Raw genomic sequence first — 21,973 nt, 5'->3', positions numbered from 1 at the left:
TTTATTTCAGTGACATTGATTCTTTTTATAACGAAACAGAGACCGCTAGAGCCGCGCGATATCGGCTATAACGAAGGAATACTTGGTCCGCGTGCGGCTCCAAACTCCAATGATAGCATGAAAAAGCAAAATAACAGATTGAAAGACAACACAAACCCTTTTTAATCGTTTAAAAAAATTGCCAAAATTTTGGTCGTCTGGTGCAGCAGCGCATTTGACTTGTCTGAAATAAGAACGCAGGCCTGTTTTTCTTTTTTTTTAAACGAGCTTTGTTCTTTTGTAATGTCATGTTCTCATGTTTCTGGTTCACTTGATTTGTAATAACACAAGGAGACAAGTATGGATAACCTCGTTTAAAGTGGGTTCGAACACCAGAATAATCCGTTTTTTTATGTAGGACTTTTGCGCGAGCAAGATGCGGATTTGTTAGAGGTTATTATTGCCTCTGCTGTTATAACGCATATCGGATATTACGAACGAGATTCCTTCTTTTATACTACCTCGTTATAACGAGGTTCGATGGCACGTGAGGGAAAGCACAGGTTCTTTATTACTCAGTGGCGACTGGGACTTGTCGCAGTGCCAATAACCAGGCGAAGGAGCTTGGAAACGCCGCTGTGCATTCAGCTGGCCTAAAAAACGAAAGGAAAAAATTGGCCCCGTATATGCTTGCTTCGCTGAAAAGGTCGTCGGAAGACGATAGCCTTCTGCCGCCCATGCTACATAAGTCCTGCTCTTCCCCCCACCCACCCGTGATGATCTTTTCCTACCATTTTAGTCGTGGCATGATAAGTGCAATGGAGGTTTGTTTAAGAGATTTCATTTTTACCGCGTTCTTTATACTGGCGTGCCATGTGTCGGTAACTGCAGGACATTGCAACGTCTGTCTTACGTGTGGTAGTGTATAGCATTATTGTTTTCAAATAATATTTATTTGGGAAACATGATTCTATTTATTACGTGGAAGGTTCACTGGGTATGCGCATGTAGTAATAACACGGCTAGGTCAGCTGGTATACCCCCAGGTAACCGATAATTGCGCCAATAGCACCAATTTGTCCCTTGGGCTTGGTAGGCCAAACTGTCAAACCAAAAAACAAAAAAAATATCACTGATGCTGCTAAGGCAACGCTTTCGTCGATGCGCGAGGAGGAAACGCCATGCCGCTTATCGTCTGGTATGGGCTGAACGAGCGCGACTGTCTTTGTGTGCCGCAAGCGTGAACAAACACCGCTTGCATTTTGCTTTTCAGAGATGTTACAGCTGCGCATCTTGTTTTCGACAGCTTTCAGTTGCTAATTTGCTTGGACTCTCAGCACGTGCACAAACCATTTGTTTGGATATTTTTCTTAGTTGAATACGCGCGAGCCAGCATGCCCTGGAGCGTGACAATTTTGTTTGGGGCAGAAAAAGTAGTAGGCAGAAGTGTTGTTTATTTACTGCTTTTATTAACAACGTATCGCAAGCGAAGTTCAGTACATGCCACAAAAGCATAGAGCTGTGTATCTCGTATAGTAAGTACAAATGTCCGCATTCTATGTGGGTTACACAAAGGTAAGAGACATCTTCGTACAATTCATCGTATGCAGAAAAGGGCTGCAGAGGTCACCACGTTTATTTGCTGTACACAATACAATTCTACAGAAACGGTGTTTCATAAAAAACGTGTATGGGAATAACAAAATCAATATGAAGTGAGATGACCAGCTCATTTCGCCACCATTAACAACAGCTCCATATTCTTATTCTCGTAAACTTACTAGCCCAAAAAAACCTTTTATAGCTAGCGAATTCCCTGCGAACTTACGCCATACGTCCCATTTAGTAAATGGAAGAAACACCTCCATGGATATCAATAAACAACACGTAAAAGCGAAAGAAATATTCAGAGTTCAACAAGCTACAAAAAATGTGTCCTAGCACAGATCGAAAAGCGAAGCGCAGATCGGCCGTCGCGAAGTAACTCGAACTTCTCGTAACACGGAATGCAAGCAGTCAGCTGCCACGTAAATAATTTGGGGACTTCTATCGTGTTAATAAGCTTTCAAAGGTGGTACTGTCACTATAAAATATTGATCGTCGGAATGCTCTAAAGCCAAACCAGTTCGTCGAAGAAGCATTTCAGCACATTAGGCGAACATAATTTCCAAGCTTTTCTCTGGTGGAAAGAAAATGAAAAGCAACTGCTCACCAAACCGATACCGAAGCAAAATTTCCGTCTGCGTGTCTGCTGGCATCAATCGGATCATGAGAAACTGTCGACAAGTAACTTCACATGCTTACAACATTACTGACAAATGCGTTGTACCAAACAAGAGGAAATTCACTTTAAAGCAACCACAGAAGATTTTTCGGTTCGCCCTGCAGCTTTTTTGATAAGGATAGCGCTTGCTTCTGCATAACTTTGACTGAATAAAAAGTGTGCTGACCTGCTGTACGCTGGGAAACGGAAAAATTTCGCTGTGCTATTCCTTCACGAGCTCTCACAACGTACGCGTTCTCACACCGTACAGCGGCGAAGCACGCGTTGTGTCCTTTTCTCAGTTTCTCTGACATTTTTAGCCCGTTCGCACTCGGAGACACCAAAATTTTCACCTTCAAGGCATACTACAAAACTTCTACACGTAGACACAGTGAAAGCGGCAGGAGCAGACGGACAGGATAGCAGCAGAAGAGATAAGAGCGAAAGCGCCACCCGTCGGCGCAACCAATGAAGCGACTAAATAAATAAATAGTTGGCCAAAAAAGGAAACTTACAAGAACACATTTTATTTCTACATATAATGGAATCACTTCACTTTATTGCTGCGTACATTGGAAAGATCAAGCCACATATGCAAAAGCTGCTGAATTTTCACTTGGCTACCAGCGTCATGGCGGCACTTTCTTTTGCGATACCGAAACTAGCCGAAGTGTCCGGCCCCTGCTAATAATGTGCCGATGCCGTCGCTTTTGACGCCAGGATGTAAGGCCCGATGGTTCTACACAGTCGCACTGGCACCACTGGCACCTTAAGTGTCACCATCACATTACTCGCCGACCGACACATTTCCAACCATCTAGAGGATGGGTGTGTGTACGCTGAGGTACGAGACGTACTTCCGTGCTTAGACGTTCTTTAGGCCGCTTTGAAAGACGTAGTCGAGAGTGATTCCAAACCGGTTTGCAGATGTGAACGGCGGAGCGAACCACCAAAGATAGTACCGGCGGGACTGGTACCCCCACCTGGCAGTAGCGTTAGGAAACCCACTGCGTTGCGCGCCCAGGGACACTGTCAGGTGGGGCCACTATATCCTCGTGTTCTAAGGCACCCGCCCGCTCTAAAGGTAACGCCGTCAAGTATCTATCTATCTATCGGAGTGTCCAGCAGTTTGCACTACTACAGCGGGCAGTATTTCATTTCCAATCGCAACAATCAAGCATCCATCATCATTTTTCATAAAGGAGCATTGCAAACATCACGTATGTATTGATGTTTTGCCTCAGATATCCGCCATGTTTTGGTTTTGCTCAACAATATTGACAACTATGAACATTGCCACCAGACTTAGATGTTTAAAAATGGTTGTGGCTATATGAACGTTTCGTTCAACCTCTGCTTAACTTTGGCCGGCCGTTTGAATCGAGGGACAGACAGACAGACAGACAGACAGACAGACAGACAGACAGATCAAAGTTTCCGCATTGAAGTAGCCCAAGAAAGAATATCGTCTTTAAAACACGTTTCTCCCTCATTGTACTTCTGTTCTATTCTGAATAGTTCTGTCCAGATTACTCTTTGCTTTTTCCCAGCCACAACTTTCGCTAACTTCTACCGCTTTGGAATTAACTTTTTCATTGAGATTAAAGCCCAGAGCTTCTGAAGGCTTCAGACCTCCATCACTGAAGCACTGTTTGGACTTCGTTTAAATGTGTCACATGGTTTCTGGTTTCTTCCGGCAACTTGAGCACACTTCTTCATGCACCTGCTCGCGTATAAATGGTTTTGTTAGAGTATTCTAAGGAATCAAAGCAATCCGTGTAAGTAAAAGTAATTCTCCCAATCGCAAGTAATTCTGCGACCAATTCTCCCAAGCCAAAGAATGATTCGTATTTTGAATGCAGTCGTGGGAGGTGAATTCTGCCTGTTCCTCTCACAGGTGCGCCACCGCGCCCGTAGCTGGATCTACAGCGTTAGTTTGTATAAAATCAAATCACCCTCTTTATCTGGTCGCTCACACTGACCACTCGCTACGCAGTGGCCTTACCTAAGAGCACATATTGTACCCTTGTCATATATAACTGACTGCCATTCATACTGGCTGGCTGGCTGTGACGGCTGACTGCCTGAAGTTATGCGGCATTCTGAAAATATAAAAGCAACGTTAAAGTAAAGAAACAGTCGAAATACGATAATGTTGCCCTTCCACTACTTTGCATAGCTGTCACCACCAGTCCGGCATGCCTGTTGAATGACGGCACCAGAATGCTCTCCATGGAGCATAAAAATGATAGACGGGTACGTTTTCCAGAAATATAAATAGCTTTCATAGAAAATGAGACTGAAGATTTAATGAATCTGGAGAGCGCTGAGGGGAATAAAAATTTGTGAAAATATCGCAAGCGTAACTCGAATTTTCATGAGTGTTAGTGTTCGCAAGCCAGGCGAATAATTGCAATTTTTTCAGTACTGGCAATTTACCGTCTCTCGCAACCCATTATGCAGGGGTAACGTGAGGGTAACACGAATCGATTATTCTTTTCTAATTTTTTAGGGTAAAGCACACCGCAATCATGGTTTTCCGCACTGAATTAGCTGATCGGTATTTTACGCCAACGTGGGTACTATTATATCTTTCACGGTTTATCCGTGATCCATTGTGCAATACTTTCGGTGTCTATATTGTGGTTTACCCTTCATTATATGCTTCTAAATTGATTATTGACCATGCTAACAGTGCCAATGGTGTCAAACAGCTTTTCAATGTCGTAAAAGGAGGCAGAAAATAATATAAAATTAACACAAAGCATTAGGGGTAGTGATGAATCCTTCCTGGCAGAGTGTTGTGAAAGATATTTACAGGTTAGTGTTGATTGTGCACGGAGAGATAGATGACTTTATTTGATGCCCGAGATGGGTTTTGAAAGGAAGACGTCTTTATCAATGTCCTTCGTTTATCCTTCAGCCAGGATTTCTTGTATCCTTGTGGCGACTTCGGCCGTTCGTACTGCTGTGAGTTGTCGCTCCGGTGTGGAGCTGAGGAGAACACTCTCCTCTTGCTCTGCACTCTTCATATTGTATTTTAAGAGTATCGATATCTGCATTGCTGTTATTGTCGGTTGCATATTTTTTCAGCTGATGGCAGTGCCACATTATGTGATGTAGGTCTGCTCTGCTGTTGTACAAAGTACAGAGTGTTGAATAAAGGTCTATATAGTAACGGTTTAGAGAAATGGAACTCAATAATGTGTGTGTCTGCATCCATCGCAACGTTGCTGCCTATATCCTGGTAAGGGTGTTAGTAAGCCAGTATGTATTTACATCGGTTAACCTGTAATGATCTATAATGTCTTTGCATGCGTCCAGCCTGCCTTTAAGCAATCTTGTAGCGTACACTTTATAAGGATGACAATGATGATGAGAAGGGGCTATCCCTTTGTATCAGGGCATCGGTTATCATCAACCAACTGTCTGTTTTATTGGAATTATTTGTTGTACCCCTAAAAAATTTTATCGGCTTGCTTTTCCCTCTCCCCTCACTCCCTACCCAGCTGTTCTAATTTTCAGCCCTCTCGCTCCCCTCTTCCTGCCCTAGAAGATTTTTCTTCTTCTTGGTCTTCCAGTGCCCTCTGGTGTGGGGATGGTAGTGGGGGGGGGGGGGGTAAGGGGCGGTCATCGTCGGTACCCCTGCTCGGTTGGCGAGAGCTGGAACGGTTGAGTGAACCAGTGCATAAATTTTTTTTCACCGCAGCCTAATGTTGGTTTGTTATCGCGTTTCCCCGCAGAATATTCCTGACCGTCCTAGCTTCTGTCGTCGCTGCGAGCACAGCTATCGATATTTTCACCCGGTGGAGGGGTTTGAAGGATGACTGCAAAGGTGAGGCCCTGCCAGTGTATATATTTGCATGAGTGAACTATACTAGAGCTTGAATACTCTCGGCTTTTTTGTGCAGGTTATTCTTTTCTCTGCCTATAAACCTGAATATTTTCGGCAGCCCACGATAGGTCAACGCTTCGGCCACTCATGCACGAGTTCAGTTTTTGCGGGCGATGCCGGGGGTCGCCTAACTTCAGTGAAAATTTTTCGGAAGCGGCTAGATCTTCGGTATACAAGACACACCATGCGGGCATCGCCGTTTGGCTCTCGCCGGCGCGACGACGCATACTGGGGCGGCACTGCCTCGACAAATACAGCGCTTTTTAAATTTCGGATGTTTGGAGGTATGGGCCCAGGCCCTTCTCCTCAAGCGGGAATCATAACCACTCGGTAACTACTCTTGACAGTTAACAAGTTGTAATCCCGGGTTGTGTATAGTTTTGTGACTAGTTTTAAGACCTACGACGTTGAAGAAATTTTTTTTTCTATTTTTAGATTTTCCTGGGGCCAGAATGCCATCCGCCGGCACCCCGAGCCGCCCTTAAAGTGTCGTCCGGCTGCCATTTCTAGCGTAAATCTCGTCCGGCGCTACATCGCTCTTCCTTACCTAAACTAACATACCAAAACCTAGCAGGAACCAACCTAATCGTAAATGAACGAAAATAAGCTCAACCAATCCAAACCAACAAAACAAAACTTAAACCCCCTCAAAAAGTAATATCTAACCTATAGAACCACAATATCCATCTAAACCATGTGTGAAAAGGATGATCGGCAAAGCTGGGCAGATGTCCAATGTTTGCACGCGGCAAAACATGTTTTATCGTGGTAGCGTTATTAGACTCATTTTTCAATTTCCCCGTGGCTCCTAGCCGTCCGCTATTAGCCGTGTTCATTATGCATCCAAGGAATTACGTCACCGGTGCAACTCGGAAGTTACGACTGAGGATGCAAGATTAGAGGCCTACTCTGAATCTGTAATGCGGCGCAGCGGCAACTGAAGTGCCGGAAGGAGGATACTTCCACGATGATACTACGAAGGAGGCGAAAGAAAGGACACGCGTTTTCAGCAGGTGCCGAGGCGGCACGGTGGAATTTGTTCGATGCCCAGTCGGCGAGAGTATGCTCGGCAGACACGGTCGCCAGCCATGCCCGCAACTTACGCTATTACACCAAAGCATCTTTCCACCAGAAGATCAAAAAATACAAATTTTCGGTAATTTATGCGCCGAAGCTAAACGTGGTCTAGGAGGCGCGCCGAAGTGGAAGCCTACAGAATAATTTAGACAGTCTTAGGACCTTCACCATGCGCGTAAACCTCGACACAGGCATTCTTGTTTTCTGCTTCCATCAGGAAGACGGCTACTGCGGCCGGGAATCGAACCCGCGTCCTCGGGCACAACATAGCAAAGTCTTAACCAGTGAGCCACCGCGGCGTGTTTTCCACAGAAAATTATGCCTGCCCCAACGTCGGGTTGCCTAACTAAAAAAGGTGGCAAATGATTAACGCCACTTAATCAGAAACCAAGGATTGCATAGGTTATAAGCAGAAAAGAACTGAAATAAAGCACACTGAAATAAAGGAATGCATATGTTATAAAGCTTTTAAAACAATTCTCACTATTCCCATGGTTCTGTCGACAAGCTCGGTTTGGCAAACGACAGATGGCGCCACGTGGCCAAGTTAAAAATCACTCTAAAATGGGCTGCAGAGAACAGCCACGGAAGAATGTTCTTCGTGGCTTTATAGATATGCCGCAGGGCCAAAATCACCATCGCCAAAAAAAAAAGAAAATCTCCAATCAATTGCCCGCAATATAAAATGCCCAACCAAGAGAAGAGCAAGAAAAAGTAAAGAAGAAACGATCAGACTCGTGCAGCCACAAATCAGGAGCGGAATATTGCGAAGCCTACAAAACCACAAATTTACCCGCACAGAAGAAAGTGAAAGAAACATCATTATCAGGACAGCACAAAAGGCAATCTCGACCGCGAGACGAACTAACAACGGGTGAGCCACCACGGTAACAGAACGGTAATGGCATACGCGATAACGGCATACACTGGTCTAGAAGAAGAGGGAGGCCATTAACTCAATGGAGGGAAGAAATAATATTCGGAGCAAAGAATGGACTCAGGATGCGCAGGACAGGAGCAGGTGAAGGCCAATGAGAGAGGCCTTTCCCCTGCAGTCATCCTAAATAGGATTTGGGATAATGATGATGAATATGTCATCAAGTGGTGTCTTCCTAACGTATTTCAAGAAATCGGAGAAACCTCTCTTCTTGGCCGAAGACACCAGCAGGAAAAACAAAAACGGGAGGGGCCATCGTATAGGAGACAGGAACCCCCCTCCATTTGAAAATAAACTACTGCACGCCGTGATAAACATGGCGCCGACCTGCTACCCCCGCATAAAAGCTCTCCTCTACCAGTTCTACGGATCCAATCTTACAAAACAAGATGCGATATGGTAGTGTGAAGTTCATTCGGGGAAACTTGCAGAATCATGAGATATACGCTGACTCCAGGATGTACGAAAGCATGAGGCCGCAGACTTTCGTAGTTGACTACTCTTGCAATCTTTAGACTGCATGTCCCTCCTACATACAAAAACAAAGAAAACAAAGTTGGGTACATCTCCTCGGCAATCCGACTAGCGCAAGTGTCGAAAAGAAGACTAAACATCATTATATACTATGAAAAGTCATTATAGTGTTTTCTGGAGGCAGAATAGCGAAGCGTTTCGATAAGTTAATCCCATCCACAATGCAAAAAGTTAACAATGTCACCTGGACACCCGGACACACTGGTCTGGAAGAGAACGACGCATTGACCAAGAAGCTTCACTGCCCCCCCCCCCCCCCCCCCCCTCGAAAAACGTTAAGAGTGAATCCTAATCCTATGCCTGGGAACACGATCTTTCCCCTTGCTACAACGAGGTCTCAACGCCGAAGAATCCCAAAGTCTGTGGACGAAAAACCAACACAAGTATCTGCGAATGGGTGTGCGTTGAGGAGTTGGGTGGAAACCTCCAACTTAACATTCTGCTAAAAGCGAGGAAACATCCACCCTCTTTCACGCAACGCAGCCACGTCCAAGGGTTCGGTCAGGGGAGAACAACTTGAACACTACATATTCCACATCTTGGAAACATGAAAGGCAGCTTTGACCAACCCCTTACCTCAACATCAGTGGGAGATAATTGGGAGGACAAGGCAAGATGCTGCTGCATCAGGTGCCCTAAACTTCAGGTTCCACAACTGGGCTGCCTGCCATATCTTTACCACGTTTTCCTTAACCCCAAAATATTTCTTTCTGAACGAAGATCTTCACTGTGTCGGTCTGTCGCCTCCCCCCCCCCCCGCTCTCTCTCTCTGCAAAAAGCACAATTGTTCAGCTCGGCCTTCACATCACAGACTGAACATTTTGAAACAATGACACTGACGCCTCCCCGCTCAAATTGACCAAGAACTCGCCTCCGCAACCTTTCACGCTCACATTTCAAGCCAACAAAGCGCAGAGAGCCTTTGTCTTTCCTGGGCCACGGCGATTTAGAAACCTTTGTTGGGAATCTATATCTCTCCAATAGTTAAGCATAGGTATGAAATGGAGCCAGTGCGCACGAAAACGCTCCGTGGGAGTCGAAGTATCGCTATTGCGCCTTACACCTTAGGATACAAACGTAGATGTCTGCAACTTTTTTTCTTCAAATTTCCGATTGAGCACGCTTCCAAGTAATTAGCTGAATGAATCTTGGGAGGAGTAGAGTTTTATTCTGGCGTCCAAACATGTGGCTGTACATTCCCCTACGAAGCCCATGTATTGACAGCAGGCGGGGATTATCTAATGCTTAAAACTTCACTGTGGACAAACTACTCACGAAAAGTAAAGGAAACTGGGCGTAATCATCCAGTCATCTTCCCGGGCAATGGTCATAAAATTTCGTTCGGTGGTTCTGGCAAAACAAGATTTACAGTCGTTTTCGGTAACCTAACACCCTCCATAGACGGCAATGTATTGACAGAAGCCGGAAATTCTGCTGCGTATACAAGTTCACTGTGACCTGAGTACGAAAAGTAAATGAAACTCGGCGCAGTGATAGAGTCGTCATTGCGGGCAATTTCAGTATAGGGTCATTCCATGCCAAACGTACCAGCCGTAAAATCTACCACCACGGATTTGCTCAGTAAAAATTCTGCGTCATCTTCGCATGGCCCACAATGCTCCCTCAAAGTGTTTTTGTCCAAAAAAGTTTTGTTCTTTCTCTAGCGGCCCTTTTACCTCCAGGGTTTAGAGCAAACTTGCGTCTGTGAAAAAAATTCATGAAAAAGTAACTTCTGTTGCAATAGCCCCCATTTTTTGTGAACATCATGTTGACGCCCTGGGCTGCTGTATGCCGCATTTTAAAAATATTTTTCTTTTTTTTTTGCTATGATTACGCCATTCAGAAAATACACGATGTCGAGCATTTTCCAAAATTGCGCCCACCTCCCCGCGAGGGGAACCCTGTGTAGATGCGACGCATCGTGGAGTTCACTTGGTGTTTCCGTTGGATTGATTCTGAAATCGCGTGAAACGTGACGGGGACGCGTATGATTATTATGTTTTATGATTATTATTATGTTTTATTGGTCAATCTTGGTCAATCTCTCTAAGTGGTATGCTTGGGGCTTCGCTGTCGCAACGACCTTTACTCCATCATTGTTGCTGTAAGTGGGAGCTTATTTTCTTTTATTGCAAGTGTTAATCATTGCCCCATCATGCGTTGTATCAGTAGCATCTTGACGTAGTTTGAATGAGTCAAGGATATAAGGCGCGTTCGTAGCATTTGATTCTGTCTCTGTTTTTGTGGCGCAGTGGGAAGAGCAAGCACCATGTACCTCGCGTTCCACCCACAGGGTCGTGGGATCGAAACCGGGCGCCGCTAACTATTATCTTTTTATAGTGTAGGGGGAGGGGCGGACGACGACAACGCCGTCGACGCTGCATGGACAAGGCGAGTGAATGAGATGCAGTCGCATCTAAAAATTTTTAGCAAATACGAGCACATTCTCTCAGCCAATGAAGCATCTGTACCTGTATGTCAGCATTGTGGAAAATTGGTAAAAATTATATTTACACTGAAAAAAGGTGAAATGTGGCAGAAAACGTTTGTCAAACTTGGAAAAATCTCCTATCTGGCCCATATTCACCTTGAGATTGCGCATTGTTTTGCTGGTAGTAAAAATATCAAATACAAGCCATTAACTAGTACAAATGATCGCAGTTTATTTCAGAAAGTTTAATTAGAACATTTTTTGTTTTAGCACAGAAAAAAATTTCTATTCGTACAGTGACACTACTTTACCCCGTTGTTCCACAGAGCGTCTTCTCTGCACGGCATGCGCCTGCCTGCATAAAAGAGGCGCGAGCCAGCGGGTTCGCGCTACAAGAATACCTTTCGCCGCAATGGCATTTGTAGTTTCAGTACAGGAAAGAGGAATAATTCGCGTGTTTGCGGGAAAAGTACAACGTAGAGCTAGCGGTGGTGCCCCGATTCCATGAGCACGTGTAACTCAACGGCAGGCTGGACATGGACGTGCATTTAAAGAAGCAGGGTATGTTATACGTGGTATGTTTTAAGTATGCCGAAAATTACGAAATAAACAGTGGCGGAGTCATCGAGGTAAACGGATTTATTTGTATGCATTAGCGGGAATTGCTTAATCCGCTGCTTTAAATGCACATCTGATGTCAAGCCCTTGAGTTACCCGTACTCATGGAATGGGCGCACCACCACTAGCTCCAGGTTGTACTTTTCCCACTAGCATGCGAATTATTTCTGTTTCTTGTACTGACGCTACCAATACCATGGAGGCGAAAGGTATTCTTGTAGCGCGAACCCGCTGGCTCGCGCCTCTTTCATGCAGGCAGGCGCATGCCGTGCAGAGAAGACGCTCTGTAGAACAACGGGGTGAAGTAGTGTCATTGTACAAATTGAGAAATTTTTTTTCTCTGCTAAAACAAAAGCTGTTCTGATTAAACTTTCTGAAATAAACTGCGATCATTTGTACTAGTCAATGGCTTGTATTTGATATTTTTACTACGAGCACAACAATGCGCAATTTCAAGGTGAATATGGGCCAGAAAGATTTTTCCAAGTTTGACAAACGTTTTCTAGCACATTTCACCTTTTTTCAGTGTAAATATAGTTTTTACCGATTTTGCACAATGCTGAGATAGAGGTACAAATGCTTCATTCGCTGAGAGAAAGTGCTCGTGTTTGCTAAAAATGTTTGAAAATGCTCGACATCATGTATTTTCTGATCGGCGTATTCACAGCAAAAAAAAACGAAAAATATTTTTAAAATGCGGCATAGAGCAGCCCAGGGCGTCAACATGAGTTTCACAAAAAATGGTGGCTATTGTAACAGAAGTTACTTTTTCATGAATTTTTTCACAGACGTAAGTTTGCATTAAACCCTGGAGGTAAAAGGGCCGCTAGAGAAACAACAAAAATTATTTTGGACAAAAACACTTTCAGGGAGCATTGTGGGCCATGCGAGGATGACCCGAAATTTTTACTGAGCAAATGCGTGATGGTCGATTTTACGGCTAGTACCCTAAGTGTTTTTTTAAGATGCCTGCGTTATATGGACAGATACCGAGCATTTTACGCACTAGCTCGGGAAAGCGCACGTACGGTACTTTGCTGACGCGACTTCCGTTGTCGCATGCTTTATGGGTAAACCGAGCCATGTGGACGTATACTGCGTGTACGTTGTAAAAGGTGAATTACCCGTGGAGCTCCTTGTAGGTTACCGTGGTAACGGGACTGATGCCACCGGAAACCCACAAGTGATTACACACTGCGCAAGCGACGCGTAATTGCTTGAAACTCCTGCTCAAACCGTGCCATCGCACCGGGCTAGGTTTATCGGTATTTTAGCCACGGCAACGTCTTGCGTTTTTCGCGTCCCGGTATTCGTGGTACCGACGGGGCATCGCGCTTACACTTATCGTTCGCGGTGGCCTGATCGTTGTCGATGGTTTCCTTCCGCCATTTTTGCTCCCACGGCCACTTCTGCTCACGCCGGCGCTCTTTGAAGACACGCTGCCCTTCCTAGAGCTCGCTGCTCACAGCACCCGACAATGTTGCTAGGCGATGTATGACGTCACAGTAAAGATACATGCTCAGCGGCACCGCGATGGCGCACCACTGGCGAGACAGCCGCGGAGGAGAAAAGGGGGCCGAAGGGCTAAACTTAGGAGAACGATAGAAGCGGCTTTTAGCCTATAACAGCTAACTTCAGGACGATACATACAGTGCCGGAGAGGTACAGGCGGGGACACAACAGAGAGTTTTAGGATACCATGTGTTCTGTACGTTCCTTGTGTACCGTATGTACCGGGATCCGACTGGGCCCGTGCGCATTTGTTCTGGTAGGGTGCCTTAGTTCCGGTCACGGGCTTCCCCCGCTTCGTTATGCGCACGCATTCGTTCCGATGGGGAGCAGACCTTCTTGCCGTGCCCGTGCGCTCAGGCGCCGTCGGCTGCCGGTACGCACGGTGTATACGGAACTTACGGAACACACGGTATGCCAAAACTTTAGTTGTAGAATACCATGTGTTATGTCATACCGTGTTTTAGCATGCCGTGTCCACTTGAGTAGACGCAGTACCGGCACGCACGGTCCATACGAAGCGTACGGACCACGCGGTATGCTAAAACAGCGCGCGCGGGTACGGCGGCAATAGCCGCACCCCACCCGAACAAATGCGCGCGTATTTATAGGTAGGGGCGGCCCGTCAGCGGAACTGCGACACCCTACCGGAACGGACGCGCAAGTGCCCAGTCGGGTACTGGTACATACGGTTCAGACGGCATGTGTGAGATGAATTGTGAGTACATAACGGAGTGTACCTGGATTTGCTTAAATTAAAATAAACGTATACGTTGTTTTAAGATAGAAAATGAAAAAAAAAAGATACAAAAGCGTTAAAAACGGTGTCGAAGTGACAAAATAAAAAAAAAACATTGGCGCAGCTTGCACTAGTGGTGCAAAGCTGGAGAAACAGCAGAGCTGGCGGCCCCTCTCACTTCATTGGAAACCCGGCTGTTGCAGCTCAAATGGATTTCCGAACCTTCCGCTGAAACTTTCCTGTGACTGGCAGGCCCGGTCGTCCTGTCCGCAGGCTTTCACGTTTCCCCCAAAGTGGACCGCATCAGTACGCGCTAGAACCGGCGGCAACCGGTTTCCCGAACTCGGTGAATCCCACTTGAGGCGCGAACGCACGTGAAACAGGCGATGAGAAGAGCACGCGAGCCATTAGAGTCACTCAATAAGCTTTCTACGAGAGAGCAGCCACGAACGCTGAGCAGAGTGTTCTTGAAGGTCGAGCTGTACGACGCTGGGCACTCCTCACGAGGCGCACGCTCACGTGCGCTCGGTATTTTCGTTGGTATTTTTTTGCGAATGCCAGCGAACCAACCTCAAGCTTAAACAGCTCTGCATGTATCTGATTGGAGGGCTTAACGCGCCGGTGCTACACTGGCGAGGAGGAGGTACGCTGTAGTGGAGGGCTGCTATGCTGTAAAAGAAGCAGAACAAGAAACAAAACACAACAAAAATGACGCGCGTTGTAGCAATAGATGGCAGTGAGTAGTGCGAAAGCAGGAGATAGAATTGAAAAAACCTCCGTTGCGTTTTTCGTGAGAGGATTGAGAAAGCATGCAAAGACCGGGACTGTTAGGAGGGGAAGAAAAAGGAGGGAGTTACGTAAAAGAGGAGAAAGAATCATTTTGATAGGGTAGCTGTTAGCCCACAGCCCTCACAGTAAGTCGTGCCGCTTCGAGAAGGATCGTCTGTGAATTTTTGTTGTCTGAGCATGGATTAAAGGGACTCAGCAACGCATGCCGATAAACGCTTTCACCATTTCCTTCGCGTCTGGAAGCACTGCGAAATCTATAGTTACCGCCAGCACGGAGCGGCACTGCGTGATTTGCTCGTGGCAGCGGAGTCGCTATCCGTTTCTGCTTTGCTTTTGTGGCTTCCTTTTGTTCATTGCTTCCATGGCTTCCATGGCTTCCGTGGCTTCCATGTGTTCATTGCTCCAACTGAAGGAAAGCCGGACAACAGCCGCTACACCTCTGTAATGACGTAATACCAGCGGTCTAAGAACGCCAACACCTAGAGAGAGAGAGAAAAATATTTTCAGAAAGTTTCAAAGTTATCTGATGGGCATAGAGCTGTAAATTTTTGCTGAGGTACGTTGGGACCCCTTAATTTAAATAATGGATCTGTCAGTTGACTACTTTCTCCAGACATTTAAGATTCCGAAAAAAGGTGAAAAAAGTGTTCAGGGCCCCTTTAAAACAGTTGCAATTGCGTCTGGCTTTTTTTTTTTTGTTCGTCAAAGGCATCTCCCTTAAACAGTTACTACGTCGACGGGTTCAAAAGTGAGGGCGGCACCATTGTAACGGAACTCACGATTAGGTAAAGGGTGCGAATGCCGGCAGTCTGGGCAGCGGGACGCGGAATGTCCGTTAGGTAAACGAAATTACCGGAAAAGATTTTGGGCCTCCTAACTGAAAGCATGCTCTCTGTGGGGACGTTAACTTGGTTGCATGGGCAGCAAAACGGCTCATCTACAGAGCTACAGCCCCTGACATTGCCATTAACTTTAAGATTCGGGAAGGATTCCTAAAAGTGGCTCCATCTAGCCGATAACCTCACTCGATGGGCAGAAACCTGCTTCAAAACTCATAATAGGTGCGCGAGCGCGAAGGAGGGGATAGGTAGAATAATTTATTCGAGTAGATAAATGTATTCTACCAAATTAGAAGCGATTCGTTAGAGTTCTGCTCAGGCGATGATACACATAAAATTGGTCAGACGCGCAAAGAGGCCTCCGTATTATATGGCTGGCATGAGTTAGTTCTCATATCATTCTTTCTGCAAGCGAATGAGGAGGACCACATGGCCAACCTTTCCTCAGAATAATGTGAAACATGGCAACTCCCGCAAAGGATCACGACATTACGCTGCAGGACATTTTGGTTCGGACTTTGCGGTGCTCCAGCATCGTCAGCGAACGCTCCCCGCATTGTTCATGCTGATTTAAAAGCGAAGCTTTCTATGCCTAACTGATGACGTTCGATATCGCGCCAAAGCGCACTGCACGAAAGCCAACTTAACCCTTTCAGTCACCGTGTGTCCATATGAAGACGCGGCTTTCTTCGTCGTTTTCCTCATGAAAACGAAGAGTTCATGATGCAGAGGGGTGCGGCTGATGTTCGAAACCTACGGAAGTGAAAGGTAGCACCATGTGATGTGGAATGGCGGAACCGCACTCATAAACGTCGCCCGCCGCGGTGGCTCAGTGGCTAAGGCGCTACGCTGCTGAGCTCGAGGTCACGGGTTCGATTCCCGGCCGTGGCGGCCGCTTTTCTGATGGAGGCGAAAAGCAAAAACGCCCGTGTGAACGAGATTTCGGCGCATGTTAAAGATCCCCAGGTGGTCAAAATTAATCCGTAGATCTCCACTACGGCGCGCCTCATCGTCTCCGTTGCGTCGGCGCATTAAACCACACAATCAATCGCACATAGACATCGTTTCAAAATGGAGGCCACCAAGTTTTGTGGGAGTTCCGGTGTGTTGCCGTCTTAAGTTCTCTTTTACTGCGGCGTAAATCATTTATAAAGACTAAAAAACCTCTTTTATGTGCAGAAACTATTATTTCACCTCCTTGTTTGTAATGTGCCTCATGATATTTATTATTTTTATAGAAAAAAGCAGGATTTAGTATTGGTGTCTCCGTATGAAGACACGACGCCATTTGCGTAAAAAGTATTCTAGAGAGACTGAACCTTTTTTTCTTACCTCTAGACACCTGACACTGCTAAACCTCCAAGTATGGAATTTTTCTGCAGTGACTATAATAATTCGTGACTGAAAGGGTTAAACAATGGGTTTCACAAAACGATGATGATGATAAGCGAAGGCACAGCAGGTGCCTCAAGAAAAAAACGCTGCCAGGGGTCGGAATCGAACGTGGATTTCTCGCGTTATGGAGCCGACGTCTACCCGATTGCGCCATTCCGACAGTCGAAACAGCTTCGCGTTTCAACCATCTTTCTCTTAAGAAAGAGGATTTGATTTTTTATATCTTCAACATACATTATGCTTTTAATCATTGAAATCGCTGTGTTGACTTGCCAAGTACAAAGAAATATAAATGCGGTGGTCGCTCCTGCGTGTAAACCTTCGTTTATTAATAGATGTGAACACATAACGCTATTTATTTCCGTCTGCTCCTTTTTAGGAGAATCTTATGTAGCCACGGTTCCGCGTTTTTTTAAACAAAAATTCCCGAGGCTCATGGTGTGTTTGAAGCTAAAGGCGTTGAATACGGCGAGGCGTTCGAAAACGAATGTCCAGGTGTGTGCGCTATTAACACACTTTTCACCGTTCAAAGCATGATTTGGACCTTATAAGTCTCATCACTCCGACATGGACCTGGGGTCATTAGCTAATCCTAGGAATATGTGATGTTATTCGGCGGGTTCTTTGGACCTTCACAGTGTCCCGAGATTGCCAAGTGAGGCGGACCATAGGCGATACGCGTTTATCTCACACCAAAATCAAGGAAGGGGAAGAAACAACAGTCTCACAGTTCCTTACTGAATCGCACAGACCTGGTGGTGGACGGCAGCGGTGACCGAGCGCAGGCAGCGCAACTGCGTCGGAACAGCAGTAGCCGGCGACAGTGACGGTGCCTCAGCCGCGCCTGACGTGTAGACCTGAGCGACTGGCTCGATGCCCCATTCGCGCAGGCTATACTTGATGATTGGCAGTGGCGTCGGCCTTGTGCACTAGTAGCCCGGTCGACTGCCGCAGTGTTCTCGTACCGCGAAACGCGCGTTCGACGTGGATGATGATGATGACGACGATGCTGCTGATGATGATGATGGTGTGGAGCGGAATTCTGACGACTCCTGTCCTCTTTCTTGTTTTCAGTGCTTTTTTCAGTTTCAGTTTCAGTTTCATTATATTAGACAAACATAGTAAATAACACAACGTTAGTATAAAGGCAGGGATCCCATAGGGAAGAACACTGCAGTCGGGACCCCTGATGATTAATAACAAAATGAACAATAGATGCAGTCGCTGAACAAAAATAAGTGCATAAGGATTATACAATTGATAAACAAAATACTAGGCCATGAAATGTCAAGACGATGATAATATGCTAGAGAAAAGCAGGAGTGAAGAAATGCTAGGAGTGCGCGAAAAGCATCTAATGAATCTAACAGCTTAATATTTGTAAGAACACAAATACACATGTAAGTACACAATTAGTTATACACATACACCTGTGCCATAAGTGATGATGATGATGATGCCTTCAATGTTTTTGGCACTTAACCACAAGGGGGGATTGACCAGGGCTGAATCGGTTGTTGAAACACGTGAGGACCTCAAAATGCTAACTTGTTTCCGGAAAGAGGCCTAAAAGGAAACTTCGTTACGAATAAAACTTGAATTACCCATGAATTAGCACCCTTCAGCAGTTCAATCGACATTAAACAGAAAGAAAATCTTGACTGCAATTATATATACCCCTTTTTGCATACCCCAACTTTGTTGCGCCAATAGATAATATATGTGGAATTGATAAAATCAACCCTGAACGCTTAATTTGTCCTTCAAAAACTGTTGTCTAGCTGCTGAGAAATGACGACAGTCGAGAAAAAAATGTTCGATTGTTTCAGGGACCTGGCACAGCTCACATAGTTCTGTAGATGAAAGCCCTGGTCTGAACAGATAGAAATTGTCTGCCATAAAAAATGGGTGTACAAGTTTTCTTGGTCTACATCTGCTCCCTTTTGTCATTTTTTAAATATCTCACCGCTGCTGCCTCTTGTCCTCGGCACCATGCCCACCCGTTTCATTACAGCATCATTTTCAAGATTAAAATAGGACTTAGACAACAAACTGATACATGTCAGGAATTGAATATGCATTTTGGGAAGATTAGTTTTAAATAGGCACCATTTTCAAAATCAGCAGAGTAAAAATAAGGAGTGGGTGAGTGAAAAACATTTTATTGAGCCGGTGAAGTGGGAGTGGTTCGTTATTCCAGGAAGCCATGTGACGAGCGGGCAGCCTTCGGTTTGTAGGCCAAAAGTATCTGGACGTCCAGATCGCTGCCGTGTGTGTAAATGTATGTGCCTTTCTCGGGGATGACCCCCGTCAATGCTCAAGGAAATAAAATTTGCTCATTCCTTTCACCTGATGTCTGGTAAAAATGAAATTTTGGGGACTAACGCGCATCTGAACTATGAGACACGAAGGAGTGGAGGCCGTAGAATTATTTTGAACGTTCTCCGAAATGTGGACACACCGGCGTTTTAGCTGTTCGACTCCATCTGACCGGGGCCAGGATCGAATCCGCGTCCTTGAGTTGAACAGCACAACGCCCTTGCCACTGAGCCACTGCAGCTCTTGTAACTTCTGTTTTGACGATAGTCGTGTACCGCCCCTGTGACAAAACTCCTCTTCTCCCCGCTTCCACCCCTCATGCTCTTTCCATCTTGTCTCGCTCCTCTCGTGATGAATTAGGACCGGTTAATTCGGTGCAATTCAATTTTCCCGCCTTCGCGCTTCTCGCGCGCCACCTATAACTCTGGGCCCCGTTTGTTTTGCGCTCGACCTTGGTCACGCACTCGCGGGGCGTGGGCAGCACTCATCGGTGGTGGATCCCCAGCAGAAGTGCCAACTAGACAACGTTGACCACATGTCCAGTCAGTGATTTAGAAAAGGCGACCGCCGCTGGCAGGGTTATTGGTCGTCGCCGCTGACAGATTGTTCCACCATTTGATCTGGAGGATTTATAAAGGGAGAGAGAGAGAGATATTGAGTAAAGAGGCATAGGTGCCTAGCGGTAACAGCTGAGTACAACCGGCAAGAATAAAGAAACAGGAAAAGAAGAGCAGGAAGAAGGGGAAAGACGTATAAAAAACACTGGAAGCAGTGTCTATGGAAAATATAAATAAAGAGAAAAGGAAAATGGTGAGGAAGAAGAATCGACCACCGCGAAACCACCATGCCCACAGAGGGGCCGTACAAAATTAGGCTTTTATTGAAATCACCAAGCATATATAAATGCGAGTGCAGGCTCGAACGAACCAATTAAAATAAATGCACTTCTGCTCCCTTACAAAAATGAATTTTTCGATCCTATTAAACTTTTATAGAGTTCTTATACAGTCTAAAAGAACTCATTAGAAACTCATGGCAGACTCATGACCTAACGAGTCACCTCTTTAAGATCTCTAAAGAATTTCAAAAAAAACCTCCCTATAAAAACTCACTCTTCCCATCTCTATAAGATCTCTATAAAATTTCAGAAGAGACCTCCCCATAAAAACTCCCTCTCTTCATCTCTATAAGATCTCTATAGAATTTCAAAAAAGACCTCCCTATAAAAACTCACTCTCCCCATCTCTATAAGATCTCTATAGAATTTCAGAAGAGACCTCCCTATAAAAACTCACTCTCTTCATCTCTATAAGATTTCTATAGAATTTCAAAAAAAACCCCCCTATAAAAACTCGCTCTCCCCATCTCTATAAGATCTCTATGAAATTTCAAAAGGGACCTCCCCATAAAAACTCTCCTCATCTCATAAGATCTCTATAGAATTTCTAAAGAGACCTCCCTATAAAAACTCACTCTACTCATTTACAAAATCTCTATAGAATTTCAAAAGAGACCTCCCTATAAAAACTCAATCTACTCAGGCTCGATAAAGATTCTATACACATTTTACTGAACTCGTTCAATAGCAGTTCTATGGAGTCTACTCAATGAAAGGTGTTTTTAATTTTTGTAGGGTCTTCACTATAGCAACTAACTCAATATAAGCTCACTAGAAATTCTATTGAAGTTTTAACGTGAAAACTCAAGAGAGTTTCTGTTGGCTCACTTTGAAGTTTTTCATCCAAGTTTTTTCGATGGAGGCGGTGCACGGAGAATGAAAATGTCCGTTGCATATGCAGGTTAAAGGATGCATATACTGCGATCACCAAATTTGGAATCTTAAAAAAATGATATGTCTTCTGGAGGTCACTCCCAACAATTTTGGCAGCTATATAGAACGGGGCCGGAGATGCATGTCGAAAATCAATTTTAATTGCCCCGCCGCAAGAGCCTGCGGATTGCCACGGCACTAGCAAAAAAGGTGAAAGATATTAATTCCCTGCTGGTTTCGCACGTACGGGTGATGTCAGATCTGAAATGCACTAAAGTGACTATGCTTGTTGGTTTAAACATCAGATCTAGCTACCCCGTTCCGGAATGACAAGCACTCTCCGGCGCTGTTGTTTTTAGTGGTCTCGTTTCGCCAGGCAGTTTTTGTAACATATATGGCATCGTCAAATCTTGCAAAGTGAGAAAAAATGAACGCTGTATATACAGGCTTTCGAAACCAATTGAAGACAGACATCATGAACGAAAAGTGAACTCTAATGTGTTCCAATTAAAACTTAAATCCGGTAAATAACGCCTAATTACACGAATTTACAAATTCTTTTTCGAATATATTTACATAAATTATATTTATATTTGAATTATATTTATATAAAAATATTTCGCTGCGGTCTCGAAATTATATTTCGAGACCGCAGCGATGGCTCAGAGGTACAGCACTCGCATCGTATGCGGGAGGTACTGGGTTCGAATCGTGGTACCGCCGGGCACCCACCGGTTTCTTTAATGGGTACAGGAGTCCTGATCGAGTGCGGACCCTTGAATCGCCCCTATGGAAAGGGGCGGCTGCAAAAACGAAGGAACTTTTTTTTTCGAAGTTTCAATAAGTACTCGATAGAAAAAGTCTTTTGAAACTCAATA

At 45.1% G+C, this 21,973-nt stretch overlaps 1 protein-coding gene across 1 annotated transcript in view; it reads left to right on the top strand.

Moving 5' to 3' along the window:
- LOC144142514 (nose resistant to fluoxetine protein 6-like) overlaps positions 1–21,973 on the top strand; it is a 142,590-nt gene that overhangs the window by 45,486 nt on the left and 75,131 nt on the right. Inside the window, exon 5 of the mRNA XM_077674082.1 lies at positions 5,986–6,077. Coding sequence (XP_077530208.1) covers positions 5,986–6,077 — 92 coding nt within the window. The remainder of the gene's footprint in view (positions 1–5,985; positions 6,078–21,973) is intronic.

Source organism: Haemaphysalis longicornis, unplaced genomic scaffold, assembly GCF_048455015.1.
Source record: "Haemaphysalis longicornis isolate Haplotype H1 unplaced genomic scaffold, Haemaphysalis longicornis Haplotype H1 scaffold_1, whole genome shotgun sequence".
In the NCBI taxonomy this organism is placed as follows: Eukaryota; Metazoa; Arthropoda; class Arachnida; order Ixodida; family Ixodidae; genus Haemaphysalis; species Haemaphysalis longicornis.
Note: the sequence above shows the minus strand (reverse complement) of the source record. Positions and strands in the feature narration are given on the sequence as shown.